This window comes from Ictidomys tridecemlineatus, chromosome 10, assembly GCF_052094955.1.
Source record: "Ictidomys tridecemlineatus isolate mIctTri1 chromosome 10, mIctTri1.hap1, whole genome shotgun sequence".
NCBI lineage: Eukaryota > Metazoa > Chordata > Mammalia > Rodentia > Sciuridae > Ictidomys > Ictidomys tridecemlineatus.
This window is the reverse complement of record NC_135486.1, coordinates 121,605,118-121,632,735: the sequence shown is the minus strand read 5'-3', so window position 1 is coordinate 121,632,735 and position 27,618 is coordinate 121,605,118. Positions and strand designations below refer to the sequence as shown.

At 49.6% G+C, this 27,618-nt stretch overlaps 1 protein-coding gene across 4 annotated transcripts in view; it reads right to left on the bottom strand.

The window, feature by feature from the left end:
* Positions 1-27,618, bottom strand: part of Galnt17 (polypeptide N-acetylgalactosaminyltransferase 17) — a 355,262-nt gene that overhangs the window by 198,307 nt on the left and 129,337 nt on the right. For all 4 annotated transcript variants that reach the window (XM_078023947.1, XM_078023950.1, XM_078023948.1 and 1 more), the window contains exon 2: positions 14,257-14,440. In XM_078023947.1, the coding sequence (XP_077880073.1) occupies positions 14,257-14,440 (184 nt within the window). The remainder of the gene's footprint in view (positions 1-14,256; positions 14,441-27,618) is intronic.

Genomic DNA, 27,618 nt, shown 5'->3' with positions numbered 1-27,618 from the left:
GAGGTCCAACATGGTACCTGGCCCAAGGAAGCAGACTCCTGAGTATAAGCTGAGTTAATGAGGAAAATCAAATGAGTACAGGACGATGACATTCACATCTGTTACAGTTCCCACAGTGTCCACCCAAGGCTGCCTACACAGCCCTGCAGTGTTTGCTGAAATCATATAATTAATAAACTCCATCCATTTTTCTCCATGAGACAATTTGCAATTATCCAAGAATTCCCCCAACCAGACTTTGTGAGGCAGAGACAGTGGCTCTAATTCTGCCACCTGGGTTCCAAATATTTATTTAGGATTATGCACCTAGCATGACACAAACTTCTGCTGGTGGGATCCTGCTTAGCAGACCCCTGTGCAAAGTGGAACTGGGTTCTCCACGTGAAGATAAGCTGTGGCTCGTTTAACTTCTTCAAGGTGGAGGTATGAATAGGACTGTGTGAACGAAAAACCCGCCGGTGTCCCTAAAACACTTGAGAGCTACAGAGAACTCGATATTTTTATCAAAGGGTCAAGCACACAGCCAAGTGTTGCCCACGGAGGAATAATCACACCACTTTGTCATCACCACGCATAACATTAGAGGAATTCTCAAGGAATAATAATGTGCTGTACATCTACTTGAAGCAATTTTGCATTTGTTTATGCAATTGAATTATTTATGTTGTTCATAATGAAATGGAACTTGGAACAGCCCGGTTCCATCATGTCTTCCTCCGCTCTCCTCGATATGTTGCATGTGACCATTTTTATGCAAATGAGGTTATGATGACATTAAACATTTCCTACTGATTTCCCAAGAACAAATATGTTCCTTCCATCTGCCCCAGCTTTCTCTTTCCTGCATCCATCTTCAAAGCTCTGTTGGCTGATCAGAATTTCTTCCAAATTAACCAAAAGCACATGCCATCTGTAATGCTGCTAAGGCTGTCTCCCTTTCCATACACACGGCGCTCCCATTAATACCTGAATTTAGTCCCTTTCCCTCGCTGCTCCAGAAGCCTGATGGATCCCCCACCCCAGCTCTCTCAACACCGTGAATCTCACCTTATTACAAAGTATGGGGCACTCTCCTGCTGCCCCGTTGGAGGATGCCTACTGTACTCACAGACCAATACCAAGGAAGAACTCTAAAAAGACCCTGTCATTGCATGGACATTTGCCTCTATTGATTATTCTCAGGGCAAAGAAACAAGTGTTTGCAGGAAAGAATTTCAATAAGTGACCACTGAACAAGTCAGAGTGGAATTTGGAATTCTGCAGGCTGCCTAAACCAAGCTCCTATGGACTAGCTTGGGCTATCTAGGAGAGAGAGAGAGAGAGAGAGAGAGAGAGAGAGAGAGAGAGAGAGAGAGAGAGAGAGAGAGAGAGAGAATACACACATTTGCACACCTGCCTGCCAATTTGGGGTGGGTTTGTGTAATGCACAGTGCACTGGCAGAGTAAGCAGGGAACCAAGTGGACAAATAGTCCCCCTGAAACAGGTTGTGGGTCCCAAGTCTAGTGTCCTAGTGAACAGGTGGCACAGGGATTCACAAACATGAAGTGAGGAGAGCCTCCTCCCACAGTCTTCAGTGCCTGTACTCCTTACATCAGGTACTGAAGGTCCACAGAAGCAAGAACACTCACCACTGTGAATGCCAAGGTTGGTTTGACGGTGGCTAATCAACCAAGAACTCCACTTCCCAGAGTCACACCTACCTCTGAGGGATGTGAATCTGGAGCTTAATGGCCCTAGAGGCTGTGAACAAGCCACCCAGCAAATCCATTTGCACAGAAGGGGCAAGGCTGGCATAGGTTTCTATCCACTGGTTTCAAGTTCTCACTGCAAGAAATTGAGGCTTCCAGAAAATTCTCTGGAACAGAAATGGAGGGGAATCCTTACTGCAGCCTTGTTTTAATGCATTCAGGTTGGACTCCTTCTTAGATCCCCCCAAAAAAGATTAAATTAACTTTGCCAATTCATTAAGTTTTGGGCAGATGGGTTGGCTGTGCCTCTGGAAGCAGGAACACTGTCATAAAGATCTGCTAAGTCTTTGACCTTGCCATCTGTATGATGCAAATGGTATTTCTGCTTCTTATTCATTTTTGAACTCTATCTCCACATCTGAAATACACCAGAGCAGTAATAGCCATATCATGGGGGATTGTGGAATTCTAAAATGAAAATATTCAACCTGATGTGAATTTCTATTCATTTTCATTTTTTAAAGAAACAGATGTGGTCCAGAGTATGAGATGGGAAGGAACAAATGGAGAGAGAGAAAAATGACAAAGAAAACCATCAACAAAGTACCATTGCCCTTCAGAATTCAGGACTGCTTCCAGGAAGCCCTGGGGACACCAGACCCCAAAGATGCTCAAGTCCCTTGGGTGAAGCTCCATGGTACTTGCACATGACCTATATACATCCTCCCAAGTACTTTAAATCATCTCTAGATGATTCAAAATACCCACTGCAATGAACACACTGTGTAAACAGTTGTCATGCTATATTGCTTAGGTCACAATCACAAGGAAAAATGTCTGCACATGTTCAACAAAGATGCAGTTATTTTTAATATTATTGACATGAGGTTTGTTGAGTCCATGGATGTAGAACCCAGCTCTAAATTACCAAGCACAGGAACTCCTGTTTTGTCCTGATTTTCTCTTCCACCTGCTCCACTTAGGGAGATTCTCAGTAGATGGTTTGGTACCAGGATGATCAATTTTTCTTTTTTTTTTCTTTTTTTTTTGTACTGGGGATTTAACCCAGAGGCACTTTACCACTAAGTCACATCCCAACCCCTTATATTTTTTATTTTGAGACAAATTCTGAGACCAGAATTAAACTTGCGACTCCTGTCTCAGCCTCCTGAGTCACTAGGATTACAGGTGTGCACCACTGTACCCAGCTCAAACCTTTTAAATGTGAATCTTTCAAGGGGTTTGTTATACATGTAGATTTTCAGGCTGTGTTCTGGTCTATAAAATCTGTAGTGGGGCCTATGACATTTTTAAACAGCAGTCCTAAAGATTCCAATGCAGTTTGTTTAAGAAACCCCTAGACACACTGGCTCTCCACTTATAGACACTGGAGTCACCTGGGGAGCTTTTTAGTAAGAAACTGCTTTAATACTCATGCTCAGGCTGCACCTACCTGCAGAGATCCTGATTTAATTGCTCCAGGATGTGGTCTGGGTACCCCAAGTCTTCGAAACTCCCTTGGCAACATCAGCAGGCAGTGGAGCAAACTTTGTAAGGACTAGAGGTGCAGGAAGACGGCCTGCCTATGAGTGGGCGGGGTTGGGCACTCTGGGCAGCACCTGCGTTTCACTTTTGCAGCTTTTAACACGTATTCAAAGAATGTTCCAGACTCTGCTTGGATGATCATATTCATTCCAAGTTCTCCCCTTCTTTATCACTATCAGGAAACAATGATGGAAATGTCCCTTTTGTCCCTTGCTATGACAGTTTGGGTTTTAAGATGGAGCATCTGTGAGGTAACCAAGGGTTTTCTTCCTGCTGCCCGGACTCCCATGCAGCCCGGACTCCCATGCAGCCCGGACTCCCATGCAGCCCGGTGGAGTTGGTGCAGCCAGCTCCACGCTCCAGCTGCCCTCTCACCTCTAAGACCTGCTGCAGCAGCCTAGGGACAAGACCCAAACACAGACTTCCTGGTAATGGGGGCTGTGGTGGCCAGGGCGCAGGCAGAGCCCCCCAGCTGGCAGAGGTGCTCCATGGGGCACAGCACAGGGGGCCCAGCTGCCTGCATTGTCAGTCCCCTGGGGAAACACCACCCTGACATGTGCTCTTTAACATTCAGTCATTTTCATGGAGAAGTTATTTCAATATGTGAAAAAAAAAACACATTTCAATCTGTAAAAAGAAAAAGTAAAAACATTACATTAGAGTGGTGTGTGTGTGTGTGTGTGTGTGTGTGTTTGTGTGTGTGTGTGTGTGTGTGTGTGTCTCGTGTTTGATCTGACGACTAATGGGGATAGTACAGTGCAGCAGAGGGTGCCGGCCCCACTCCCAGCTGTCCATGTCCTCTGTGTCCCCAGCACACCCACCTTCAGCTCTGAACCCTGACCTCTTAGCCAGGGAAAGCCTGGAAGTGCCATCCCCAAGGCATGTGGCCCCCAGGCTGGCTCCTGGCGCCAGCCTCAGTGTCTGTCTCTGCCTCATCCTCTGGATTTCTGTGCTGTCTTGGGGACCAAGTCATTGCCCTGGGTCTGAGTGTCCAGTATTTGTGCTATATGCACAGCAACCCTCTCTGACTGTGGTCTGGGTGCATCTGTTTCCTGAGCTGGAAGCTTGATCCCAGTGTAGCGTGTTGAGGTGCTGGGCCTTTAAGAGGTGGGGCCTGGTGCACTAAGGTCATGTGGCCACAGGAGGCACTGCCCTCAGCAGGAGGAATGCTGGGCTGCTTAGGGGAGCTGGCCTGGAGCTGTGAGCTATTGCTCTGGCCTCCCCTCCAGTCCCACAGGATGGCCTTGCCCTGCTCTGCATGCAGCTGTCCCCTGCTGCTTCTCCATCATGCGATGAAGCCTTGAGGCCCCACCAGAGGCTGGACAGAAAAAGCCGCCTAATCTTGGACCTTCACCCTCCAAATGGGAGCAAAATGATTCTTTCTAAAAGAGCCAACCACAGATATTTTGTTATAGCAAATGAAAATGTTCTAATAATCACTTTTTAGGTAGCCGTTTCCCAATTCTGTGATTTAATACAAAGTGTTTTAAGGATAGGGGTATGCACGGTGAAGGGTCTTAAAAATTGATTGCAAGTCACTTTTCTTAAATGTCAAGGCATAATGAGAAGGGATCAGACTAGTGCCTGACATATTGGTCAATGCTATTCACGTGTAATGATCGATTCAATCCCCACAGCAATTCTATGAAGAAGATTTCACTGTATCACAGTTTTATATATGAGGAAACTGAACAGAGAGGCTAAGTAACTTGTCCAGGGTCACGTGGCTAGTAAGAGGCAAGGCTTCAGTGGGAATTCAGATTCCACATCCACGTAAAACTCTCTCCCATCAAAGTTTCTAATCACCCAAACACCTTCTTCATACCTATGGCACCCATAAAAGTGGGGCCAGTATTTACCCATAAATACCTCAGGGGTTTCACTGTCCTCATATGAAAAGGGGGCCCCCATCCGCACACCCCTTGATTCACTCTTCCATCCCGTGGCTGGGTAAGGACTAGCTTTAGTGTGAAGTTAGGCCTCTAGATTAAATAAACTCTGCAGGAGACATCTCCTAAACCCAGTCACAGTACACAACTTATTCTCCCTGAGTTATATAAGAAAATACTGTGTCCCTTAGAGATGGTTTCAACCATATCTGACCAGGAATAGGCACCTGTAATGAGAAAGTTAGCTAAATGGACTCTCAGCCCCTTCAAGTGACAGGAGTTTGGTAGTTGGGAGACCAAGAAAAGAAAACCAAGGTAAAACACACACCTCTGCACACTCTGTCCCTCTCTCTCCTCCCTGGAGAAACTGTCCTTTTTCTCTAAGACTCAGAATTTCTTTTCTGCCTGGCAAAACAGCATGGAGTATAAGGGTGTGTCCTGTGGGTGTGGACGGTGAGACAGGGCTGTGTCCACAGGCACCCTGGCGGTGTGGAGGACTGTCTTCAGGCCTCAGGACACATGGAGAGGAGGGTGTGAATGCCGCCCCACACGAGCTGTGGGAGCTCAGGCAGGTTGCTTAACCTCTGCGAACCTCATTTATAAAACAGAGATGGTAACAGCTACTTCAGAGGGTGGTTAAATCTAGATGAGATCAATAAAACATGCAGCACAGTGACAAAACATAAAAGGCAGTCAATAAAAGGGAATAATTACTGTGGGGAGTGATTCTGGGACAGTTCTGAGCATGCACCTATTTATTATTTTAACCAACAAGCACTTACGGACAGCTGCCCTCTGCGCCCACTCTGTAAGAGAGGAGGTTTAACCCAGGCTTCTTGGCCATGGCTAACCTGGGAGTCCAGGCTTTCACCTGGGAAACCCAACCTGGGAGACTCAGGATATCAACTACTGGGGACAACCCAGACAGCAAAGACCCCAGACCCAGTGACAATATTTAGGACAGGAAAACTCGCGCTGTCTATTGAGCAGAGAGGAGATTCATCCCGCTCCTTCACAACACCCCAACTCCCACGCACAACCCCATGTTCCCAAGGTCAGCCCAGATGTCACGCCTGCCCCAACTCACATCTGCCTACTGCACACAACCTGAGGGTGGCCCACAGATGTCACAACAGTGACACCACAGTGCTCGTTGCTGGGACGCCGCAGATTAGAAGTCGCTGTAATAAAAGGAAGGGGGGCTTCGGAGGGAGGCCAACAAATTCCAGAGAAACCTGACATCTGGATTTATAAGCAGGAGGCCAAAGGAGAAATTGAAGATAACAGCAGTCAAAACTGCCCATAAATCACAGGCGGGGTTTGAGACAAGGCGGCAGCCCATAAAACCTCACAGGTATCAGCAACGGTTTTAATAAGCACAGACGGCTTCCTGGGCTGCCTCCTCCACATTAGGAGATAATCAGGCAGGCGGAGGCCTTCGATGTCTCCCAGCAAGTGAAGGGAGAGGGGCTGCAGCACAGGGGCCACTGCGGCTGCTCCTGGCTGTCACGCACACAGCGGGTCATGAAGAAATCCAGGCAGAGTCTGGTCCTGGGGCGACCTCAAGAAAACCCACCGCAGAGAACCTCAGGAGCAGGGCTGCCTCTCCCCCAGGGCGCGAACCTCCAGGTCTCTCCTGAGCTGGAACTCTTGGCCGTACCCCGGAGCCCAGGTCCCCGTAGCCGCTTCACTTTGCTGATTCCCAGGCCGTTTGTCTTGGATCCTCCATCAGCTCTGCTGAGACCTTAGTGTGTCACAGAGAAACAGCTTCCGTGAGACCAGCAGGACCCACTGAAATGCTCACTGCACCATCTCGGGGCCTCCACTTCCCTCTCTGGTGACGCCTAAGACATGGTTGGCTCCCAGTAAATCCCAGGAGGGTGGACAAGGGTGTGTGTCCAGTTGCCCTGTTGCTTGTTCCTGCCTCTCAGCTCAGGCTGCACCCTGTTTAAAGTGGGAGACGGCAACACTAATGCCACCTTGTTGAGACCCTGTGCTGGCACACGGTGACCAGGATACTGTCCCCACCCAACAAGGGCTGGGACAGAAAGAACCCATGACCCAGCCTCCTCTTCCCACAGGAGGCTTCTCTTCCACAATTCACCTGAATGCTGTGCCTAGCTGGACATTTCCCCAAGTCCAACACCTTTCCAGCTGCCCTGACCTGAGTGTGTGCAATGGCTCCCCCTCTGTGAGAGCTGCCTCTGCGCGGGAAGAGGCGCTTGGCCTTTCGCCAGTTTGACTACTTAGTCCTGTAGACGCCTCTCGCTAGCATTCTCAAGCCCCACATGATCTTCAGACAGGAGATCCCTGCTTGTTGTTAAGACCAAAGTCAATCCCCACCAAAATGCCAATGGCCTTCTTCACAGAAATAGCAAGAGCCCAGATCCGTGGGGAATTACAGAAGACCCTGAGAAGCCAGGCAATCTTGAGCAAAAGGAAAAAAAACTGATTGCAAAACCTACAAGATAGCATGGCCCGGGGCCTAAGACCCAAAACACAGACCAGCAGGACAGAACAGGGACCCAGACAGAAACCACCCACAGAGCCAGGCATTGGCCGCCCGCGGAAGGGCTCCGGAAACACACGAGAAGGCGGAAAGGGAGGCTTCACAAATGGTGCTGGGCACACCGGACACACCCAGGAGAAGGATACGAGACCCTGTCTCTCACCAGGAGTGAAAGCCAGCTCAACGATCCTCAGAGACATGAAACTGCCAAGAGAAAACGTCAAGGCATCAGGACAGACGATCACTTTTCTAAGGCCCCAAAGTCCAAGCACAAAGAGACACAAAAAGGATCTTATCCAAGGAGGACGCTTCCGCACGGCCAAGGGGACAGCCGGCAGCGAGCGGACAGTCCAAGACAGCAGGAGAATGTTGGCCGGCTTCTCCTCTGACAAAGGATCGGCATCCAGAATGCTCCAGGAACCCAAGGAACTCAACCCCCAACCAGACCCTGCAACTGAAGATGGGCAGATTACGTGAAAAGACGTTTCTCAAAAGAAGAAACCCCTGCGGCCAATGAGCACAAGAGAAAGTGTTCGACATTACGAGCCATCAGGGAACTGCAAAGCGCAAACACAGCTGAGATGTCATCTCACCCCTTTCCAATGGGTCAGAACAGCTGTGTGCAAGACCCACGCTGGCGAGGACGCAGAGGAAGAAGAGCGCTTACCCACTGTTGGTGGGAGTGGAAACAGCAGAACATATTGGAGACCAGCATGGAGGTTCCTCGGAAAGCTAAAAACAGATTGAGCACATGACCCAGCAATCTCACTGGGGGGCAAACATCCAGAGGAAGGATCAGCACACAGAAGAGACACCTGCACGCCGATCCCATCACAGCGGAACTCACAACAGCCAAGATGTGACATCAGCCGAGGGACCGATCAACAGATGAAAGGCTACAGCACAGGTGGGGCGTCTGCTCAGTGGAATATTATGCACCCATAGACACTGCAATCCTGTCACTGGATGTGACACAGAGAGAACTGGGGAGATCCTTATGCTAAGTGCCATAAGCCTGGTGCAGAAACACAGGCACTGCCTGCTCTCACCCTATGCAGAAGCTAAAAAGGTGACATCACGGGAGTAGAGAGTAGAAGATGGACCCCAGGGGCTAAGAAGGACATGAGGAGATGGACAGAGGGCAGTTGGACAGCTGGTACTGAAACATAGTTAGGAGGAACGCATTCCAATGTGCCACAGAACAGCAGAGTGAATACAGGTCACCAAAGTTCATGCTTTTCATAGAGAACTCGGAGAAAGGAGTTTGGAGCTCCCAATGCAAAGAAATGACGAAAATTTAAGGAGACAGACCCACTCATTATCCTGATTCGATCATCACACGCTGCGTAAGTGCCTGGAGAATGTCATGCTGCACCCATGAATACACACGAGTATTGAGTCGATGGCTAAGTGAGCAAACTGCCACGGAGAAACCAAAGACTGAGGTCGCCTCTGCACCAAGCCTGCCTCTCCAAGAACTGTTCACTCTCCTGATGGCTTCCAAGGTCCCCTAAGGGTGGCCCACAGGACTCCAATAGCCACTCATCCCTTTCCTCAATCTCCCAGGGAGCCCAGGACTGGCTTGCCGTGTGCTCTGTAGGACCAGCCCAGCCTGGCAGATTGGAGACACCTGTCAAGCAATCATTGCTAAAAATTTTAATAAAACAAAGAAAGAATAGGGGGGAAAAGAAGAGATATAAACAAAAGAATAGCACAGAACCTAGAAAAATAAACTTATTTATACATAAAAAGCATAAACTGTGAAGCATTTAGCATCTCCACATAAGAGAAAGAGAAGGGCTGTTTACACAATTATTTTGAGAAGGCAGTTTTGTAAAAAGATGTACAGACATTTGGAACAAAAGACGCATGCCCGTACCACATTCCAAAATCAACTCCTGGTGGATGGAGGCGTGAAATACAGAGAAGAGCAATACACAACGGAATCGAATATTTATAAGTGTTCTGAGGGATAATATCTTTCTCAGGTTCAAAGCAGCCAGGAAATGAAAATGGAAAGATTGACACTTGGAGGTGCGTGCCCGTTTAAAAGGTCTGTCCAGTGGATGGGAGAGAATCTCAGATTTAAAATGAAATGGAGAAGAACAGTTTGGGATTCATTTGCCTGAAATATGACAAGTAAACAGTTAATTTCAGCATTACCGAAAAACTACTCACAGTTATCAGAGAAACAATTATCTCAAGCACAATGTAGTGAGAGACTCACAAGAATTACAGCAACTTGAGAGTCGGTTTGAAAGGGCAATGAAGTGTCTCTGCTTAAATCCTCCCCAGAAAGCTTGTGGGAGCTGCTGGGGGCTTAACAAGAAGGGTCCTGCCCCTTGGGGGCCGATTTCTGTTGTGGAAGGAAGTGTTCCCAGCCCCCAGCAGCTGCCTCCATGTCCCCAGGGCTGGAAGATCAGAGAGGCCCCTTCCGAGGGCAAGGCCCTGGCTACGGGTGGATGGCGAGGATTAATTTTCAGTTAACAAAGGTTAATCCGGTTAACTTTTTCTGTAGCACTCAGAATTTACCGTGGTGCCATTGGTTACCAGGATGGCCAGTGGTCCAGCTTGCAGACTCATCTCAAATTCTGCTTCAAACTCACCCAACACCGAGCTGCTGGAATAATTGAAAAGGGCTCCTGTGTCCATGCCACTTGACCTTGTCCCCCAGCTCTTTCTTCTACCATACCCTCACCCTGCTGACCGCCCACTTAATTTTGGGGGGGTATATTTATATGTATGGTTTTAATTGAAATTTTATTCAAACAAAAATAGACTCCTGTCCCTTCTGTCATCTCCCCGTTTCTAAATAACAAGAACTATGTTGCCTTGGCTCCCACATTTTCCACTGACTTTCTGCTATAAAAGATGGAAGATTTAACCTTCTTACGGTACCCACACCTCATGCACCTTCTGCCCCTTCCTGTATAGTTATACCATGATCCGCGCGCGCTGAAGTCGACCTTCGATGGCCACGTGTGTGTGATGATGTCACACGGCGGAGCCACAGTACGCAGTGCTGCATTCCTTTTCTTGGAGGACTTCTGTTTTGTTTCTGTAGTTATGGTTGTTTTGCTTTTTTTCCACAAGCTTGGTTTTCCCCGTCTCTCAGTGAACAATCCCAAGTCTTTTGAAACAACGCTTAAAATAATCTCCCTGCATTCAAACAACCAGGCAAACAACTCAGTCCCAGGACTGAGGGATGGTCGATCTCCTGGCCTGCCCCACAGCCGTCACCTGGGGCCACCCCTTATTATCTTTATGGGATCTGCCTTCACTACTTCTGCTTTTGCTCATGTCACCTCTTTGTCCCCCTGGAGCCCAGGCTTGAGCAGCGTCCTGAGAACAGGTGGCAGGGAAGGAGGGCTATGGAGACCCCACATGGCTTCCCACCTACTCTGCACTCGCTCCCAGCTCAGAGCGTGCTGTGGCCCACTGAGAACTCCTCAGGCCGAAAATGATTCACTCTCCAAACGATATGGGTGTCGCTCTCCGGTCTTCTGGCTCTCAATGTTGCAATGCAGAAATCTGAGGCCAGCATTTGATCTGCATTTTCTCTCACGACACTTTGTTGTGCATCTAAGCTGTTTTGAACTTTTATGTTTGGATCTTTTGATGTGGGTCTGGTTTTCTTTGCTTCTCGTGAATCCCGTCGTCACTGCGTGGGATCTTGTCACCTGAAAGCTCGAGTCCTGCGGTCCTGCAAAATGTTCTTGTCCCCCGTTTGATGATTTCCTCCTTTGTTCTCTCTGATAGTCCTATTAATGAAGGTCAAACCCATTGGACGGAGCTAATTTTTTTTGATCTTCCCTCTCCTATTTTCATCTCTCCCCACCCTTCATTTTTCAAAAGGTTTCCTCCATTCTGTCTTCCAATCCTTCACTGAATTATTTATTCCCACCTAATTTTTAACTTCCAAAATTCATTTTTACTCCGATTACTACCACAACAGAGCGATTTATTCTTCTTTTGTAAACAGAATGACTTGCAGCTCTCCATGACCTAGGCCTGTCACAGTCCTGAAGATGCCAGGCTGCTTCCTCTCAGTGTCTCTGTGGCCAGTGTCGTCCTATGGGTCAGTTGTCCGGCTCACTTACGACAGAGACGCTGAGACGCCCATCAAGGGCCCTTGTCTCACCTTCCTTATTTTCGAGCAAGACAGCTTTGTGACAAAGGACATGGCTTTACCACAGGACACGGGTAACAGCAAATGAGCAGAACCTGATCACTGTGGGGTGCCCACCAACTGTGAGGTCTACTGGCCTCTCCCCTGAGCCAGGCAGTGTCCTCCAGATGGAGCCTGCAGGGTCTGAGGCCCGAGGGCACAGCGAGGCTGCAGAGCCTCTGCACAGAGCATGCATCCCCTATGCTAGGCCACCTCCATGAACTAGAGCTCCCGAGTCCTGGCAGGCAGGGAAGGGCACTCTCTGGCTCCGCAGAGCTGGACAAGGACGAGAAGAGAGAACTGCTGCTCTCCTACTGCAGTCCACCATTGTGCACGGAAAACACCTGCGCCTTCAATTCCGGGGTCTCTCTTCAATTCTGGCTGCGCCCTCCTGCCTTACCCTTCTCCTAAGGAGCTAGGGCTCAGCTTCCCCGGTATTTCTTCCCTGCTGTCTCCTAACCTGCTTAGCTTTCCTTACAGTTGCCATTTTCTCTGTCCCTTTAATTTTAATAGTTTCAGAGGGGACCAGATGAATGATGAGTTCATGCTGCTGTATGACACCATGCAGCAATCCTGAGCAGTCCTCCCAGAGCACACCACAAACACTCTTGATGCACTGCCTGGTCCACCCTAACCCCTTGTCTCTTCCATTTCTAACCCTTAACTGTCCTTCAAGATGGAGGCCAAGCATCATCTCAAGCAGGAGATGCTCAGATGCTCCCCATACTTTGCGTATATCTCCAGTGGGGCCCACGTCACCAGTCATCTTGTGCTGAGTGGGTCTGCTGGCACCTCTGTCCCCCTCCCCAGACAGGCAGTGAGTAGGCCCTGACCAAGGCTCAGCTACCGCTCTACTGCAACCCAAGGGAAAACCAGCCAACACCTAGTAGGTGCTCACTAATATTTGTTCAGTTTACCCATTTACTGTTGCCACGTTGGAGGCAATTTCATTCTCAGAGGGAAAAAAAATGGCCACGTCTATTTGCCAACATCCAAATAAGAAAGGCTAATCAGAGAACACCAGGAAATGAAAACAGCCAGATGTTTTTCAGAGCACAAGTCCAGGAACACAGAATAGCTTGCAACAGGGGTGATGTATATTTTCCTGGTGATTCCAAATGAATGTATGCTTATTAGGCAGAGAGAGACTTAACAGGTTTCTCAGCTAATGCTGCAATTTTAAATCCATTTAAGATAATTTTCTTTATCTTGAATTTATTTTTCTCAGTAACCAGGATACTTAACTGATTTGCACAAAATCCATTTGAAAAGGAAATAATCTTCTCCAAGCAAGGGCACACTCTAAATGGAAAAAAGAGACACTACCAATCTAACAGAGAATGGAGACTCTGTTTGAGAAGCTAAGCTGGAGTCTCATGGGGAAAACAGGGGCTTTTCCCCAGCACCTAGAGTCCCCATGCAAACTTCCTCTATCGAACAAAGAAAATGCTTCCTACATTTTAGAGCACCAAACAAAAACCTCCCACGAGGTTTTTGTTTTTAGCTTTTCTTATGGGTTGCCATTTTCTCTGACAAGATGCAGCCAAACCTTTTAAAAGTCAAGAATTTCAAACAAAATAAAGTGTAATTTGAAACAATAACGGGATGTGCTGTCTTGCCTATCGACCTGGAAAAGCATTTCTAAAATGCTCATGCACAGGTGCTGGGGTTGTGGCTCAGTGGTAGGGCTCTTGCCTCATATGCATAGAGCACTGGGTTCGATCCTCAGTGCCACATAAGTAAATAAAATAAAGGTATTGTGTCCATCTACAACTAAAATTTTTTAAAAAGTTTATTGACAACTAAAAAAATTTTTTTAAATGCTCGTATAAGGTATTAGAAAACTTTAGCAAAATTCCAGTAAAAGTAGAAATTGCTATAAAGTTTTTGGAAGAAAATAATACAGTATACACCCAGAACTTCCAAAACCATTCCTACTGTGACATAAGGATTATACCTTCAGAAATGTGGATTAAGAAGATAAATACCAAATCCAAACACATAGAGCTGTGAATCAGGAAAACGTTCGTGTTATATAGAACAAAGAAAAGTGGAAAATAACCTAAATTCCCAACCATAGAAATAATTTCCATAATTAATAACATCCCCAAATGCTCATGATACAACATCCAATAAAAATGTAATAAAAACAATACATCATAGGCTCAAATCCTGTACAGAAAGCAGACTCATAGATGACGCACTCCACTCCAACATTTAGGTAGGGGTAATGGTGACATCTAAAACGTCACACGTCTGTCAGGAGGACCTCCCTGTGTGTTTCCGGATCATGTTTCCATTTCACTTTTTTGGTGAGTATTTCACAAGCAGCAGGAGTCCTGGGCTGAGGAACTGGAGGAGACTCACCAGTTACGACGCCCCAGAGGAAAAGTCCCAGACCCAGAGTCCAGCCCAGCCCGAGACCCAGCCAGCCCTCGGGAGGAGCCAGGACTTACTTGGTGGGACGATAATCCGGGATGGAACGGTCCAGCGAGATCTTTTCACTGAGGTAGGAATTGTAGCCGTACTTCTCGTGGGGACCCTTGGCCTTTTCCTCTTCAGCCGGGGAAAGGGTAGCAGGAAGGCCCCCTTTGCCCCGCCCACCGTAACCTTCAATGAGCCCCAGGGATTTGGATAAGCCTAGAAAAGAGGGAGAAAGAGAATTATTTGAAAAACCACCAACCAGGACATGCCAATCTCAGATGGAGCCTCAGTGGAGAAGTTTAACATCAGCTGTCAGAGAAAAATCACGGACTTGATGTCCGGATCCCGGTATGTGCCCTGAAGATACTTGTGTGCAGAGGACAGCTGGGCCAGGCTGGTCTGGGGTCCAAGGCTGGCTTCCAGGTGGGAGTGACTCCCTCCTCCTGGGAACTGTAGTGGAACAGGTCATCAGAAGGAGAGTCCCCTGAACTGGGAGACCAGGGCCAGAGGGACCTGGGAAGGGCGGACTGGGCCTATCCCTGCCTGGTGTCCTCCCTGGGGGGCCGTCACAGCAGGACTGCATCTGCTGGAAGGAACCCACCCAGCACAGACCCAGAGAGCCAACGGCAGGTAGCTGCCGAGCTGCAGGGATTCTGTCTCATGTGCACCGAGAGCAACAAGCAGATTGATTTTATCACGAGTTCAGAGCGTGTAACGGCCTGACATAGCTCTTTACCTAATGGCTTTATTTAAATTTCATCTAATAGCAAAAGGAAATACAAAATGTCTGAGAATAAATCACAGAGAAGAAAAGAAGCCACAAGGGCAATAACCGTGCTGAGTGGAAAGCCCCAGAAAGGAGCCTCCCCAGAGACGGGGAGGCCCCAGGGAGCCCCCAGGGAACCTGGCCCCCTTGAGCCACTGTAGGGTAGACAGTGGGATGGCCACGTATAGACCCCAGAGTTAGGAGAGGCTCTGGTGCAAGGCTAGGAAATTTCTGCCCCTAGGCACCATTCCCCGTGGCCATTCCAGATGTTAAGCAACTCAGGGCATGCACAGGTGCACACATGCACGCACGCACGCACGCACGCACACGCACACTCCTCCATCTCCGGTATCCGTCCTTTCCTTGCCACCATGACACAGGAATGGGGACCAGGGATGTGAGCAGCTCCCCCAGCCTCCATGGAGGGAAACCAGCCCCAGGCAGGATTCCAGAGCCAGGGCACGTGCCAATCAGTCTGCCCCAGTCACACCTGGGTCTCCGTCACACCATGGCAAGGTCCTGCTCTCTTTCCCGCTTCTCTGAAAACGGAAATGGATTTTCTATGATGTCAGGAAAAGCAAAGGCCAGGCCAGCAGCTCAGCCCAACCCCAGGACACCATTCTCTGCCTGGGAACCACCTCCACCCTCCACGTGTCCCCCAGGAGGCCCAGCCTCCTTCCCGCCGCCCTCCCGGAAGGCACCCCTTCAACCCAGAGCAGGTTACCCCGGAGCCCCTGCCCATTTCCTTGCTGCCGCCTCACACCCCACGTCAGTGTGTGACAATAATCCAAGAGCATCGTGTTGACCATGCTCAAAACTCCTGGCATGTCTAGGACCGATGTGGGGCCAGGCTCACCTCCCACTCACAGCAGAAAAGGACTAGTGGGGGTGCGGAGAGGGCGGACCCTTGGAGAGGAGCTTGCAGATGTCCACCACACCAGTCACCACCAAACCCAGCAGTGCCCTCCTGGGCACACGTCCAAGCATGATGTCCACAGGAAACCTGTGCATGATGCTCACAGCAGCCTTAGTCCTACGGACCAATGCCGTCCGCTGATGGATGGGTAAACAAGATGTGCTAGGCGCACAGAGCGGGCCACTTGGCAACAAAAAGAAAAAGGAAGTAGCGTTCCATGATGGCACACTGGTGAGTCTTGAAAGCACCTCAAGTACACAAAGCCATCATGAGCACACACGTACAAGGTTCTGCTTCTGGGCCACCTATGAATCCGTGAGAAAAACCATGTGGCAGTGGCTGCTGAGGGCTGGGGGACCCGGGCAAGAGGCGGAGCATGACAGGTTTGTTTCTGAGCTGATGGGGATGTCCTGGGGTGAGCCTGTGGTGACGGCTGCAAAACCTTGTAAATACACTAAAACCCATGAAGCTGAACACGTTAAAAGAGAGGGAGGATGTGGGATCCATAAAACCCCTCAATAAAGTCATTAAAACCCTCTATGATTGACAACTCTGTTTCCAGCAAGATCAAATGGACGGTCAGACACCATAAGACTTTCCAGTAAAACACAGAAATGTTCAATAAAGGAATATTGAACCGTGTGACCTACACAGCCACCGGGGTGGGAGGGATGCTCCCGAGGTAAGCTCACATCAGAACGGAGGCTGCGGCTGTTGAGCCGAGCCCCGGGGCTGGTGCTCGTGGGTGAAGCTCTTTAGAGCTCAAGCCCACAGGTGAGAGACTCTGGTGTCTGTAGAAGTGGGACTGAATGGGAACAGCTGTCAAATGCTGGGCCCTTGGATGGAATGGCCTGGAAAAAAGGTGAGACTGTTTAAAAATAAACCCAAAGACAGTGCAGCGACATGACCAAGGAGATGGTCTCTAAATGTGCCCGGTGGGGAGGAAGAGAAGACCCCCGAACCTGGGCCTGCTGGGCTGGAGTCTGACTCCACCAGGCCACACAGGAGTCCCAAAAGCCCCCCAGAAGGGACCCAACACGTAGAAACAGACACAGAACCCCAGGACTCATAACTTTAGGTGAAACGACATGACAAGGGTGGGCCATAAAACAGTGTGGTTTAAAAAGGATTCAAGTCCTAAAGGAGAACAAGGCATTGGGAAATCCCACCAGGCAGGTCTGGAAAACATCGAGAAGATAAAGACTTCTATAAAAGAAAGATTGTATAATGGAATGAAAAATTTAACGCATCCAGAAGATCATAAAGATCCCACTCAGGTGTAATTGAAGAGTCAACCCTGGAAGTGGAGAGTAGATCCGTAGACCCAGAGGCCGGGGGGGACAGTGAGCACGATGCTATGGGAGGAAGAGGAAGGAGCCGGTTGTCCCCTGGCACAACGTGGCAGCCACTTCAAATAGAATAGGGGATTTCAAACGTCCTCACAGCACATGAATGATCAGCGCACTGCTCCCCATCCCAGCAGAAGCCCCAGGACGGACACATGGCCTCCACCTCCGCAGAGGAGAAGCCACCGCAACCCTATGGAACCAGCTAACCCACTGCTCCTGGCTCAGGCACAGTACAGAACACAACGGGAGTGGTTCACCACGGTGGGTCGCTCTGCAGACATTCACCACCGTGGGGCGCTCTGCAGACCAAGGTCTTCTGGACCCAGGAGACCAACCTGGGAAGAGAGGAATGAGATCCAAGCAAGAGAGGAAATCGGCTGTAGGTCTAAGCCAGTGTTCCTACATCACAGAAGACGACGAGGACTGATTTAAAGGCGTAAAAAACCAAGTGAGACTTAAAGTTCCAAATAATAACACGTAAAATGAGAACAATTAAGGTTAACACAGTCCTAATGGAGATGAAATAGGCACCAAATTTAGATTTCGTTAGGTATCACTTCAAAATTGGAGATGTATAATGACATTACATAAGTTAAATCAAAAATCTTAAGTCATCAGCGAGAACAGAGAAAATAATTAAATTCCAATCATTTAAAAATTAGAGACGAATGGTTGGAGAGTGGAAATAACTAAGAGCATGGCATGGTCAATTAACAACACAAAATACAGCGGTGGATATGACCCAAAAGGGTCAGCAACTCTGAGTAAGCGGACCAAAGACCCGAGTTAAAACACAAATTGGACTGGACAAGAGTAGCCAAGTGTTGTTCAGAATACACACAGTGAAAGACTGAGCACCGCACGCGGCACCTCCCGGAAGGAGGGCGAGAGAGGGATCAACAGGAGACGTGCAGAGGACAGGTCAATTGTCCACGAGGTTTCATTTCCTAGGCTGGATGGCAGACACAGGGATATTTGTGCATTTCATGTCATTTACGTACCTTACATGTTCCATAATTTTATAGTGTGAAGGTACTTGGTTGAAGAGTGTCCCCTCAAAATTAGTATGCACTCAGAATGGGATCCTTGATAGAGAATCAAGATCAAGATTACTGGTGTCCTTGTGAGAGGGAAATCTGCATGTGGATACGGAGAGTCCAACACATGTAGGGGAAAAGGGAATCTGATGACTGGGAAGGTCGTGAAGGACACAGCAACAAACCAAGGGACACCAAGCACCTCAAACAACTCCAAGAAGCTGCAAATAAATAAGCACTTCCTTCCGTAGAGTTCTCAGAGGGACCATGGCCCTATCAACACCTTGATTTCAGATTTCCAGCTTCCAGAACAGAGTGTCAGTTTCTGCTATTTAAAGTTACCAGGTTTGTGGCAATATGTTATAGCAGCTACTGAAAACTAATGTAATCAACAAAAAATCATGGAATGGAAATGAGTAGAGAAAAGATGTAAAGATAAATAATAACCATTGGAATAGTCATGTTAACATAAGATGAAATAAAGGCAAATAGCTGTGCAGGGATATATATATATATATATATATAATACTTTTATTATATATATATAATACTTTTTATCACTTTTATAAAGGTAAACATTCAGCAGGAAGCTATAAGGAATTAGAAATAACATTCACCTAACAATATAGCTTCAAAATACATACAGCAAAACCCAGGGAGAAATCCAAAAATGTGCAATGACGATGGGGAATATCAACACATTTTTTGGTACTGAACTGATCAGGACAAAAATTTAGCAAAGATACAGAGGAACACACTACAGAATTAACAGGCTTGATCTAATTGACCCTGCACCAGACTCCCTAAGTTTCTAAGGGAGGGAGGAGGGAGGGAGGGAGGAGGAAGAGAGGAGGGAGAGAGGGAGGGGAGGGGAAAGGAAGGGGGAAAGGGGAAGAAGGGAGGAGAGAGGGAAAGAGGGGGGAGGGAGAGAGGAGGGAGGGAAGGAAAGAGGAGGGAGGGGGAGGGAGAGAGGGAGGGAGGGAGGAGGGAGAGAGGGAGAGGGAGAGGGGAAGAAGGGAGGAGAGGGAAGGAGGGGGAGGGAGAGAGGAGGGAGGGAGGGAAAAAGGAGGGAGGGGGAGGGAGAGAGGGAGGGAGGGAGGAGGGAGAGAGGGAGGGTGGAAAAGAGGAGGGAGGAGGGGGAGGGGGAGGGAGGGAGGAGGGAGGGAAAGAGGAGGGAGGAGGGGTGAGGGGGAGGGGGAGGGAGGGGGAGGGAGAGAGGGAGGGAGGGGTAGGGAGGGAGGAGGGCATCCCCCTCGCCAGCCTGGAGGGGGCAGAGCCCTGGTAGAAAACCCAGGGGTCCCTTCAGTGGCAGGAAGAGGAAACCAGACGCTACTCAGCAGTCCTCAGGCACGTTCCTCTTGGATACAGCTGTCCCTCCGTGTCCAGGACCCCTTGGCAGTAGAAAACATCCATATACCCAGCTCCCTTACGTCACATGGTGCCGTGTTGGCCTGGAACCACCGAGGCCACCCTTCTGCATGCTCCAGGTCACCCCCAAGCTCCTGGTGCTGCCTGGGACAGTGTAGACTCCACGTAAGCAGTGTACATGGTATCCCTCTTGTCTCTACCATTCTTATTCCTGAATTGTTATTCTCTACTGTTTGTCCCTGAGGCTATTTGGCCTGTGGCGTTAAATCTGTGGCCCTGCAATGGGCAGCTGGGGAGGGCTGACCTAGTCCCACTCTGTCTAGAGCAAGAACCGCCAGCTTCCGGGCCTCTTCTCTGCCCTACACGCATGCTCCCCCACTGTGTCCCCAAGACGGGGACTTACGGAATGGGAAGCATCCTGGCAGGAACCCGTGGCAAAGCTCCCTGGATGTCCACCCTCTCTCCATTGATGGGGACTGCTTAGGCTTTAAGTTTTTTAAATGCTTTTTTATCATTTTTCTATTAGGCTGGCAAGATAGACAGTACCATGCCACCTAGAGATGAGCAAATGGAGGAGCAGAAGAATTGATTATTTAACCATCAAAAAATGATGGAAACAGAATAAGAATTCTTCCCAACCCCCAACACACACACACACACACACACACACACACACACACACACATCCTTATGGCTCTTTCTACTACTCCATGTTTTAAATCTAGGAAATTTCACAGAAAGGAAGCACCCAGCATTGACAATATGATGAGGAATCATAAATAAATGGTACTACATTCATGAAAAGAAATACTATGCAGCAAAGAAAATGAATGGACTGCAGGTACATGGGTTACATAATTTTTTAAAATGAAGAGATGACTAAATCCTTTTATCTTTTTCTTCTTTTTCTGGGGGGAGGGGGTACCAGGGATTGAACTCAGGGGCACTCAACCACTGAGCCACATCCCCAGCCCCATTTTGTATTTTATTTAGAGACAGGGTCTCACTGAGCTGCTTAGCACCTCTCCATTGCTGAGGCTAAGTTTGAACTTGCGATCCTCCTGCCTCAGCCTCCTGAGTGCTGGGATCACAGGCGTGCTCACTGCACCAGGTGTTTTTCTTCTTTTGTGTGCTTCCGCTCTCTCATTCTGACCTCTTCCTTTTCCTTCTCCAGTATTTGCTGACTTTCCTCATGAGCCACAAACTCGGTCTCCATGGTCTCACCAGATCAGGCCCCAGGTGTAAGGTTTGAACACGGTCAGCCCCCTGACAGTTGGGTTGAAATTCAGTCCCCCTTATGAAATATTAAGCAGCGAGACCTTCAGGAGTAATTAGAGCTCAGCTCTCCAAGTGACCCCCATCCACCAGGCTATTAATAGACTAACCCACCCATGGGCTGTCCCCAAAATGAGTCCAGCATAAAAGCCACTTAGTCTTCTCTTTCTTCTCTCCAGTGGTCCCCGTCTGTCACTGAATGCTGCCTAGGGACTGTGCCAGCAAGGCCTTCACGATGTTGCCCCTCGACATGCACTAGAAACCATGAGCCAAAACAAACCTTTTTTCTGAATAACTTACCCGTCTGCGATGCTGTATAATTAGCAACAGAAAACAGACTTCAGACACCACGGGTCAAGGAAGGAGACCATCAGGTGGGCACAACAGACCTCAGACTTAACTCGGTGACTTCAGTGGAAAATTTCCATTTCTCCCTCTTCCTTCCTATATGGTTGGGTTAGCACGGTCTCGACAATTCTTTTGTTTGACGTAAGTAGACAGCTTCCAACTCAAGTCATTAAATCCCCCTTAGAGCTAAACAGGTCTCAGCTGTGTTTACTCCCTGGCTCCCAAGGGCAGCCTTCCCAGCGCAGACAGAGAGACTGGGAGGGAGCGTATTCTAAAACCACACAGAAATGAAGACCAGGAAGGCAAGCTGACCCACTGAGGACGCGCAGGGAAGGACAGTTCCTAACGAGATGTGCCCCCTCTTTCTGTGGCATTGTTTCCTCCATTACAAAGGAACCCACTTAGCAAGCCCACAAAAGGTCACTCCTCACGGTGCAACGTGACAACCATGAATTACATATTTCTTGGTCCGAGTGCTCCTATTTTCCCCCCAATTTCATCTGCCAGAAAGGTGCAACAAAGCAGCAAGAATTCTCCGTGGAATGTTAATGTGCTCACTTAGCAAGCCCCAGAGACTGCTGGCAAGGACATGGGGAGCCCAAGTCGATGGCAGAGGCCAGGAAAGTCGGCCTCGGGAGCAAGTGGGGGAATCTGTGCACCCAGGACAGCTTCTTCTCTGAAAGTGGCCCTGGTTCTTTGGCCCAAAGCAGCTGCAGTCTCTGCAGACGGATAAGAACTTGTAGGCTTGGGGGTCACCGAGGCAAAGGGAGAGGACGGGCGGCTGCCTGGCAGCAGGCCTGGGAGGACTGGTCCCTGCCCTCTGCTCCAGGCACTGCCTCCTGAGCCATTTTGGCTGGGACAGCAAAGCCAGGGGAGGCTTTGAGGCAGGAAGTCGAAGACAAAGGGCAGACAGAGGCTGAGGCCAGTCACCCCCTGGCCTCTGGGTTGAGTCCCACCAACAGGAAGCACCTTGAGAGGGGTGGATGGAAATGGGGGAGTTGAGGCCAATCCCAGCTCCCTCCCTCGGTTTGAGGTTTCAGACCTTCTGGGCCCCAGCTGCCATCAGTCCTGCCCTCCTGGTGGCATCCACCCAGCCACGCCCTTTTCTTGCCCACCAGGCCTGGTGGCTAGCCCGAGGGCCGCTCACCACCCTGAGCTGGCCCTAGCTGCTCTCCCTGGACTAGGCCCACCCCTCTGCAAACACACTGGGCCCCACCCTCACTCCCTCTGAACGCCTGTGTCCTGTGAGGATCCTTAAGACACAGCCTCCTACCTACCAGGGCGCCCCCTCTCGGTGCCCTCCTCCAGGGCAGGACCCGGCCACACCCAGTGCCTGACACACAGAAAGGTCTTCAGCACTGTGATGGACCACAGAGGTTAGATCTGAGGTGCACTGAAGCCGTCTGCTGGCTTTAGAAGGGAAAGAAATGCCGTCCATGAGAAAATCTCCTCGTAGGAGGGGCTCTGACTCCGCAGCAGAGTCACATGCATAAAAAGAGAATCTGTGCTAAAGGATGCCACCAGAAATCATGCCTGCAAAAGGCAGAGAAGGGACACTGATGCTGGTGATGACAGCCTCTGTCCCTGGGTTGAGCGTTTTCCGGCGGGAAGTCAGTCTGCCCTCAGCATGGAGGCCGGCGGTCCATCCAGTACTAACCCGCCTTTTTCATTCCAGCAAGAACCAAGGATAACGCGACACCAGAGACCATCTATTTGTGAAAGCAGAAAATGCTCAGTCCACCTGGAAATAACCCCTAAAACAACGTCAGACATCTTACTAAATGGAATGAAACAGACGGCTCCCGCTCGGCAGAGCGAGACACGGTTCTGAACAGGAAGATGAGCTTCGTGCAGACGCCGTAGCGAAAACACGATTCCTCCTTGTTCCTGTGCAGTTTTGTATGATCATAAATAGGACAACAAAGTGTGCCGACATTGGCCCACAAGGATGCAGAGGTGAAAACGGAAGGAGGTTGCCCTGTGCAATAGTAAGTAAGAAATGAAGCAATGGCCGTCCACGCGGCATGGTCCCTGGGAGGAGGCTACAGAGTGCTGGGAGGTGAGGCTCCAAAGTGTTTCATTTTCTCTGAGAATTGGCCAATTTTCCAAACATGGAGTAATAAAAATGACCCCCACTTTAGAAATCTTAGAAATGGGTTTCTGGGGCAGCCAGCCAAGGAGCACTTTTTACAGGGAGTCTCAGGCAGGTGACACAGCAGTGCCACCCACCTGTCTCACGGGAGCCCAAAGTCCTCTGAGCCTCACTTGCCTGCTCGCAGCTGGGAGAATCAGCCACTCTGCCCAGGTCTGTGCAGATCCGGCCTGAGCTGCAGAGACTCCACTGTGCAGCAAAAACAAAGAGCCCAGGTGTAAATCAAGTGGGCGCTGTCTTTCCACTGCCTCCACACAGGAAGGACGTAGGAAGGACGTGACTTCTTTCAGCATCACAGTTGACAAACTTAGGAGTTTATAGATAACCAGCATTATTCCTTCAGAAACAGGGACACCAAGTCCAGGATAGATGGGGACAGCAGAATAATGCCTTCTGACCATCTCAGCTCATGCAGCACCTCATGGAGTCTCAGCCACAGCTCAGAACAGAGCTATGTCCCCCGCACACCCCACACATAGCCAAAGAGCGGGGTAGGTCAGGTGGCCCAACCTCAGGGGGACCGCAGGGGTGGGGGTTTCTACAGAGAGACCCAGTGACCCCTGAGGAGTTGTGTAACTCCCCACCCTGTGATGAAGTGTTTGGAAGTTGATAAAACTCCAGACAATCAGGAAGACAATCGCAGCCATGAGCTTAAGAGCAAAAATCGCAGGCTTACTCAAGGCCAGCTTCCATGGGCCATCCGGAGCCTGAGAGGCCTTCTCCAGAAGCCCACAGGATGGAGGTGAGCAGGGGCACCCAAGGCATGGGGCTCACCTTCACCTATCAAAATGCACGAAGAAGCACTAATAATTAAAATGGTGAGATAATGGAACAGAATAGTGAGTGGGGAAATATCGCCAGGAGAGGACAGCATCGTTTTGGATACAAATAATATTAATGACCAATTCAGCTGGTAAGTGCTCTTTAGATGTGAAGGTCTGTAATAAGCACTCAGCAACCTGTTAAATACATGTCTAAATATATATATATATTTAAATATCTGATTAATTCACATACACATATCATATTTACAACATGGTATTTCAAAATGCATTACTCTCATGGCTGTGTGTGTGTGTGTGTGTGTGTGCATGTGCGCACACTAGGGGTTGCAACCGTGGCCTTGCACTTGCTAAGTGTGCACAGTACACCAAGCTAGACCCACAGCTCCCGACAAGTCTTTTCTTTTCCTTGTTGGTGCATTGCAGTCACACACAGCAGTGGGGTTCGCTGTGACCTGGTCACAGACACACCTGACGCAGTCTCTCCCTCCAGCCCCATCCTCCCACCTCCTCAGCCGTGGCCTCCTCGGCTGCCCTGCTCAGCTAAGCTATGGCTTCTCTTGCTCCAGCTACTTCCATCGACTCCTAACACTGTCTTCACTGTGAGTTTTCTGACATGCAAACATGATGCCACTTGTCTAGAATTCCCCGGTGCCCATGGAGAGCAACCCCAGAGTTTTCACACAGTGCAGGAGACCCTCCCCCTCCACAATCCCTGCCCGGCCTCGCCTGGCCTCTCCTCTGCTGCATCCTCTGTTTCCACCAGCCCAACCTTCTCCTGACACCTCTAAAACCCCAGTGTCACTGTCGGTCCCCTCTGCTGCTCAGCACAACCCCATGAACCCCTTCCGAACACCACCCAATCCAAGGGCAGGTGCTGCTCCTCAGGGAACCTCGGCCCGAGCACTGCTGTCATCATGCTCCTGGGACTCTGGGCCCTTTCGCCTCCTGAGCACAAGCCTCTCACATCCAGGGATGAGCCTGTGCGTCTCACCTTGGGCCTGGCACCTGGTAAGCACCCCCCAGGTGCTGGGTGAGCTGCAGGATGGCAAGTGAGTGGCTAAGAGAACACATGTATGCGGTGCAGGTGGCCTGCCCGAGTATGTCCCCACATCCTCGTGTGGATGTGAACACCCACTGGTGACAGGCTGGAAAACAGCAGCTCGGCTCCGTGAACTAGGTCAGATCACCTATTAGCAGATGATCCCAACCTTCCTGGACCTCTGCGTCTCGATGAAGCGCCTGACATTTTCTGTCCTGCAGCAGCCTCAGGGCCTCGCAGACGCAATGCCCAAAGGTTAGGTTAGCCTTAGTATCTCGAGTCAAGTCTCAGGAGTTCAACTACTACCTGGTGGAGGAGACATGAATAGAATGTCCCCTGACTATCAGGAGAGCAGTTCCCCTGCCGTCCAACCTGGACGCTGGAACCGGAGGACGAGGGGGCAGCAGCCCCAACCTCCTCTGGAGCAGGACTTGGAGAAAGATGACCACACAGTCTGTACTGTACAGAGCTCACCACCTACGAGCCCAAATATTCCCTGTCTGTAGCCGAACTAGATAAAAACTGCAGAAATTCCTTCTGCCGGGTGTTCTCACTCCCTCTCCACTCCATGCAAAGAGTCACACCTTTACCTGATCCTCAAACATCCCAAGGCTTTCCCACAGCCCCTCCCCACATCTGCCCCTCTCCAGGCTACACATGCCCCTCCTCCAGCTCCTTGAACTTGACCCCGTCTTCAGATCCCCATGGTGTCCCCGTCAGCACAGGCTTGATGTCACAAAGTGCCACAGACTGGGTGGCTTGAACCTCAGACATCTGTCCCTCACTGCTTGGAGGCGGGAAGGCCAAGATCAAGGTGAAGGCACACTGGGCTTCTGACGAAGGCCCTTGGAGGCTCATGGATGCCACCTCCCCACTGCATCTTCATGCAGTGGACTCTCAGGTCTCTTCTCTCTCTCTCTCTTCTTTTGGTGCTAGGAATAGAACCCAGGTCCTCACACCTGCTGAACATGCACTCTACCACCGAGACATACCCGGCCCCTCTCCCTCTTCTCAGGAGGACACGCGCCCCACAATGAAGGCCACCCTCTCATGACTTCATCTGAAGCCACTCACTTCCCCCCATATGCCCCCCAACACCATCACACTGGACAGCGGAGGCGAGGGCTTCACCATCTGAGTTCTGTGGGGACAATATTCAATTCATAACACGTGGTCCTCTCCCACTGAATGCTGTCCCAGGCTGCTTTAGTGACTAATAGGTCTCTGGATCTGTGCCTCCCCACCCAGCACCAGTGGTACATTTGGGCCCATTAGCGGGGCTGTTCATGCAGCATTTGCTGTTCTGAGAGAGATGAATCATTGTTATGGGCTTGAAGTGCTTTTGGAACAAACTGTCCATAAATTTTCGAACTGCAGTTTTATTCAAAATGACATGTCTTACATGTGTTATGAACTTAGTGCTTCCTGGAATCTCTACAAAGATCATTCAGTTTGATCCTTAGAACAGCCCCATCCACACTCAGCAGGTAAGAGAACTGAGACCCAACAGGCATGAACAATGTCCCCACATCACTGAAGGGATCCAGAGCCCTGACCCCCTGTTCCAGGTGGCCAAGCACACCTTGAGAGATGCACCCTCAGATGTCACATCACCAGGATAATGAGGACTAAAAAGGCCTCCCTCTCACTCTCAGTGCCCAATGACTGAGGCACAGACAATCCTGTGTGGGGAGGGGACGCCTGTACACCTCTGGCTTGGTCTGGCTTCCTGAGTGCCAGGGTGCGCAGGTGAAAAGAATGCTTGAAATGAGGAGCTGGCGACCGCCATGACTTGCAGGAGCAGACGGATGGAAGGATATGTGGCCCAGTTCAGAATCACTTGGCCTCATGTCACTTACAACTACACAGGTACAAAGAGCTGCCCCAGGGAGGGGTGGGAAATACACTGAATTAGAAAGAGCTCCCTCCACGGCCTGAGAAGTGCACAGGCATCAACCTGCACCTGGCGCTGAGCGCCAGGCCACGAAACCCACACCCTTTGCTGGTTCCCTTCCTCCCCCACGCCAGGCTTCTAGTGAGGAGGGTTAAAGAGGAGGGAGCAGGCAGGACAGTGAGGGTCACGTTAACCTTTGCCAATCCCACAGATGGCATATGAGTCTCTATTAACCATTTGTGTAGATCCACAGGTTTTGAGTGAAAATAGTTCTGGTTACACATGTTAAGCATCCCTAATATAAAAATCCAAAATACAATGAAACTTGAAAATTTTTAAGTGGCAACAGGATGCTCAATGCTCAGATATTTTCAGATTTTGAAGCATTTTGGATTTTGAATTGTTAAAAAAAAACACTCTGAAATCTGAAACCCTTCTGGTTCCAAGCATTTCACAAAAAGGATA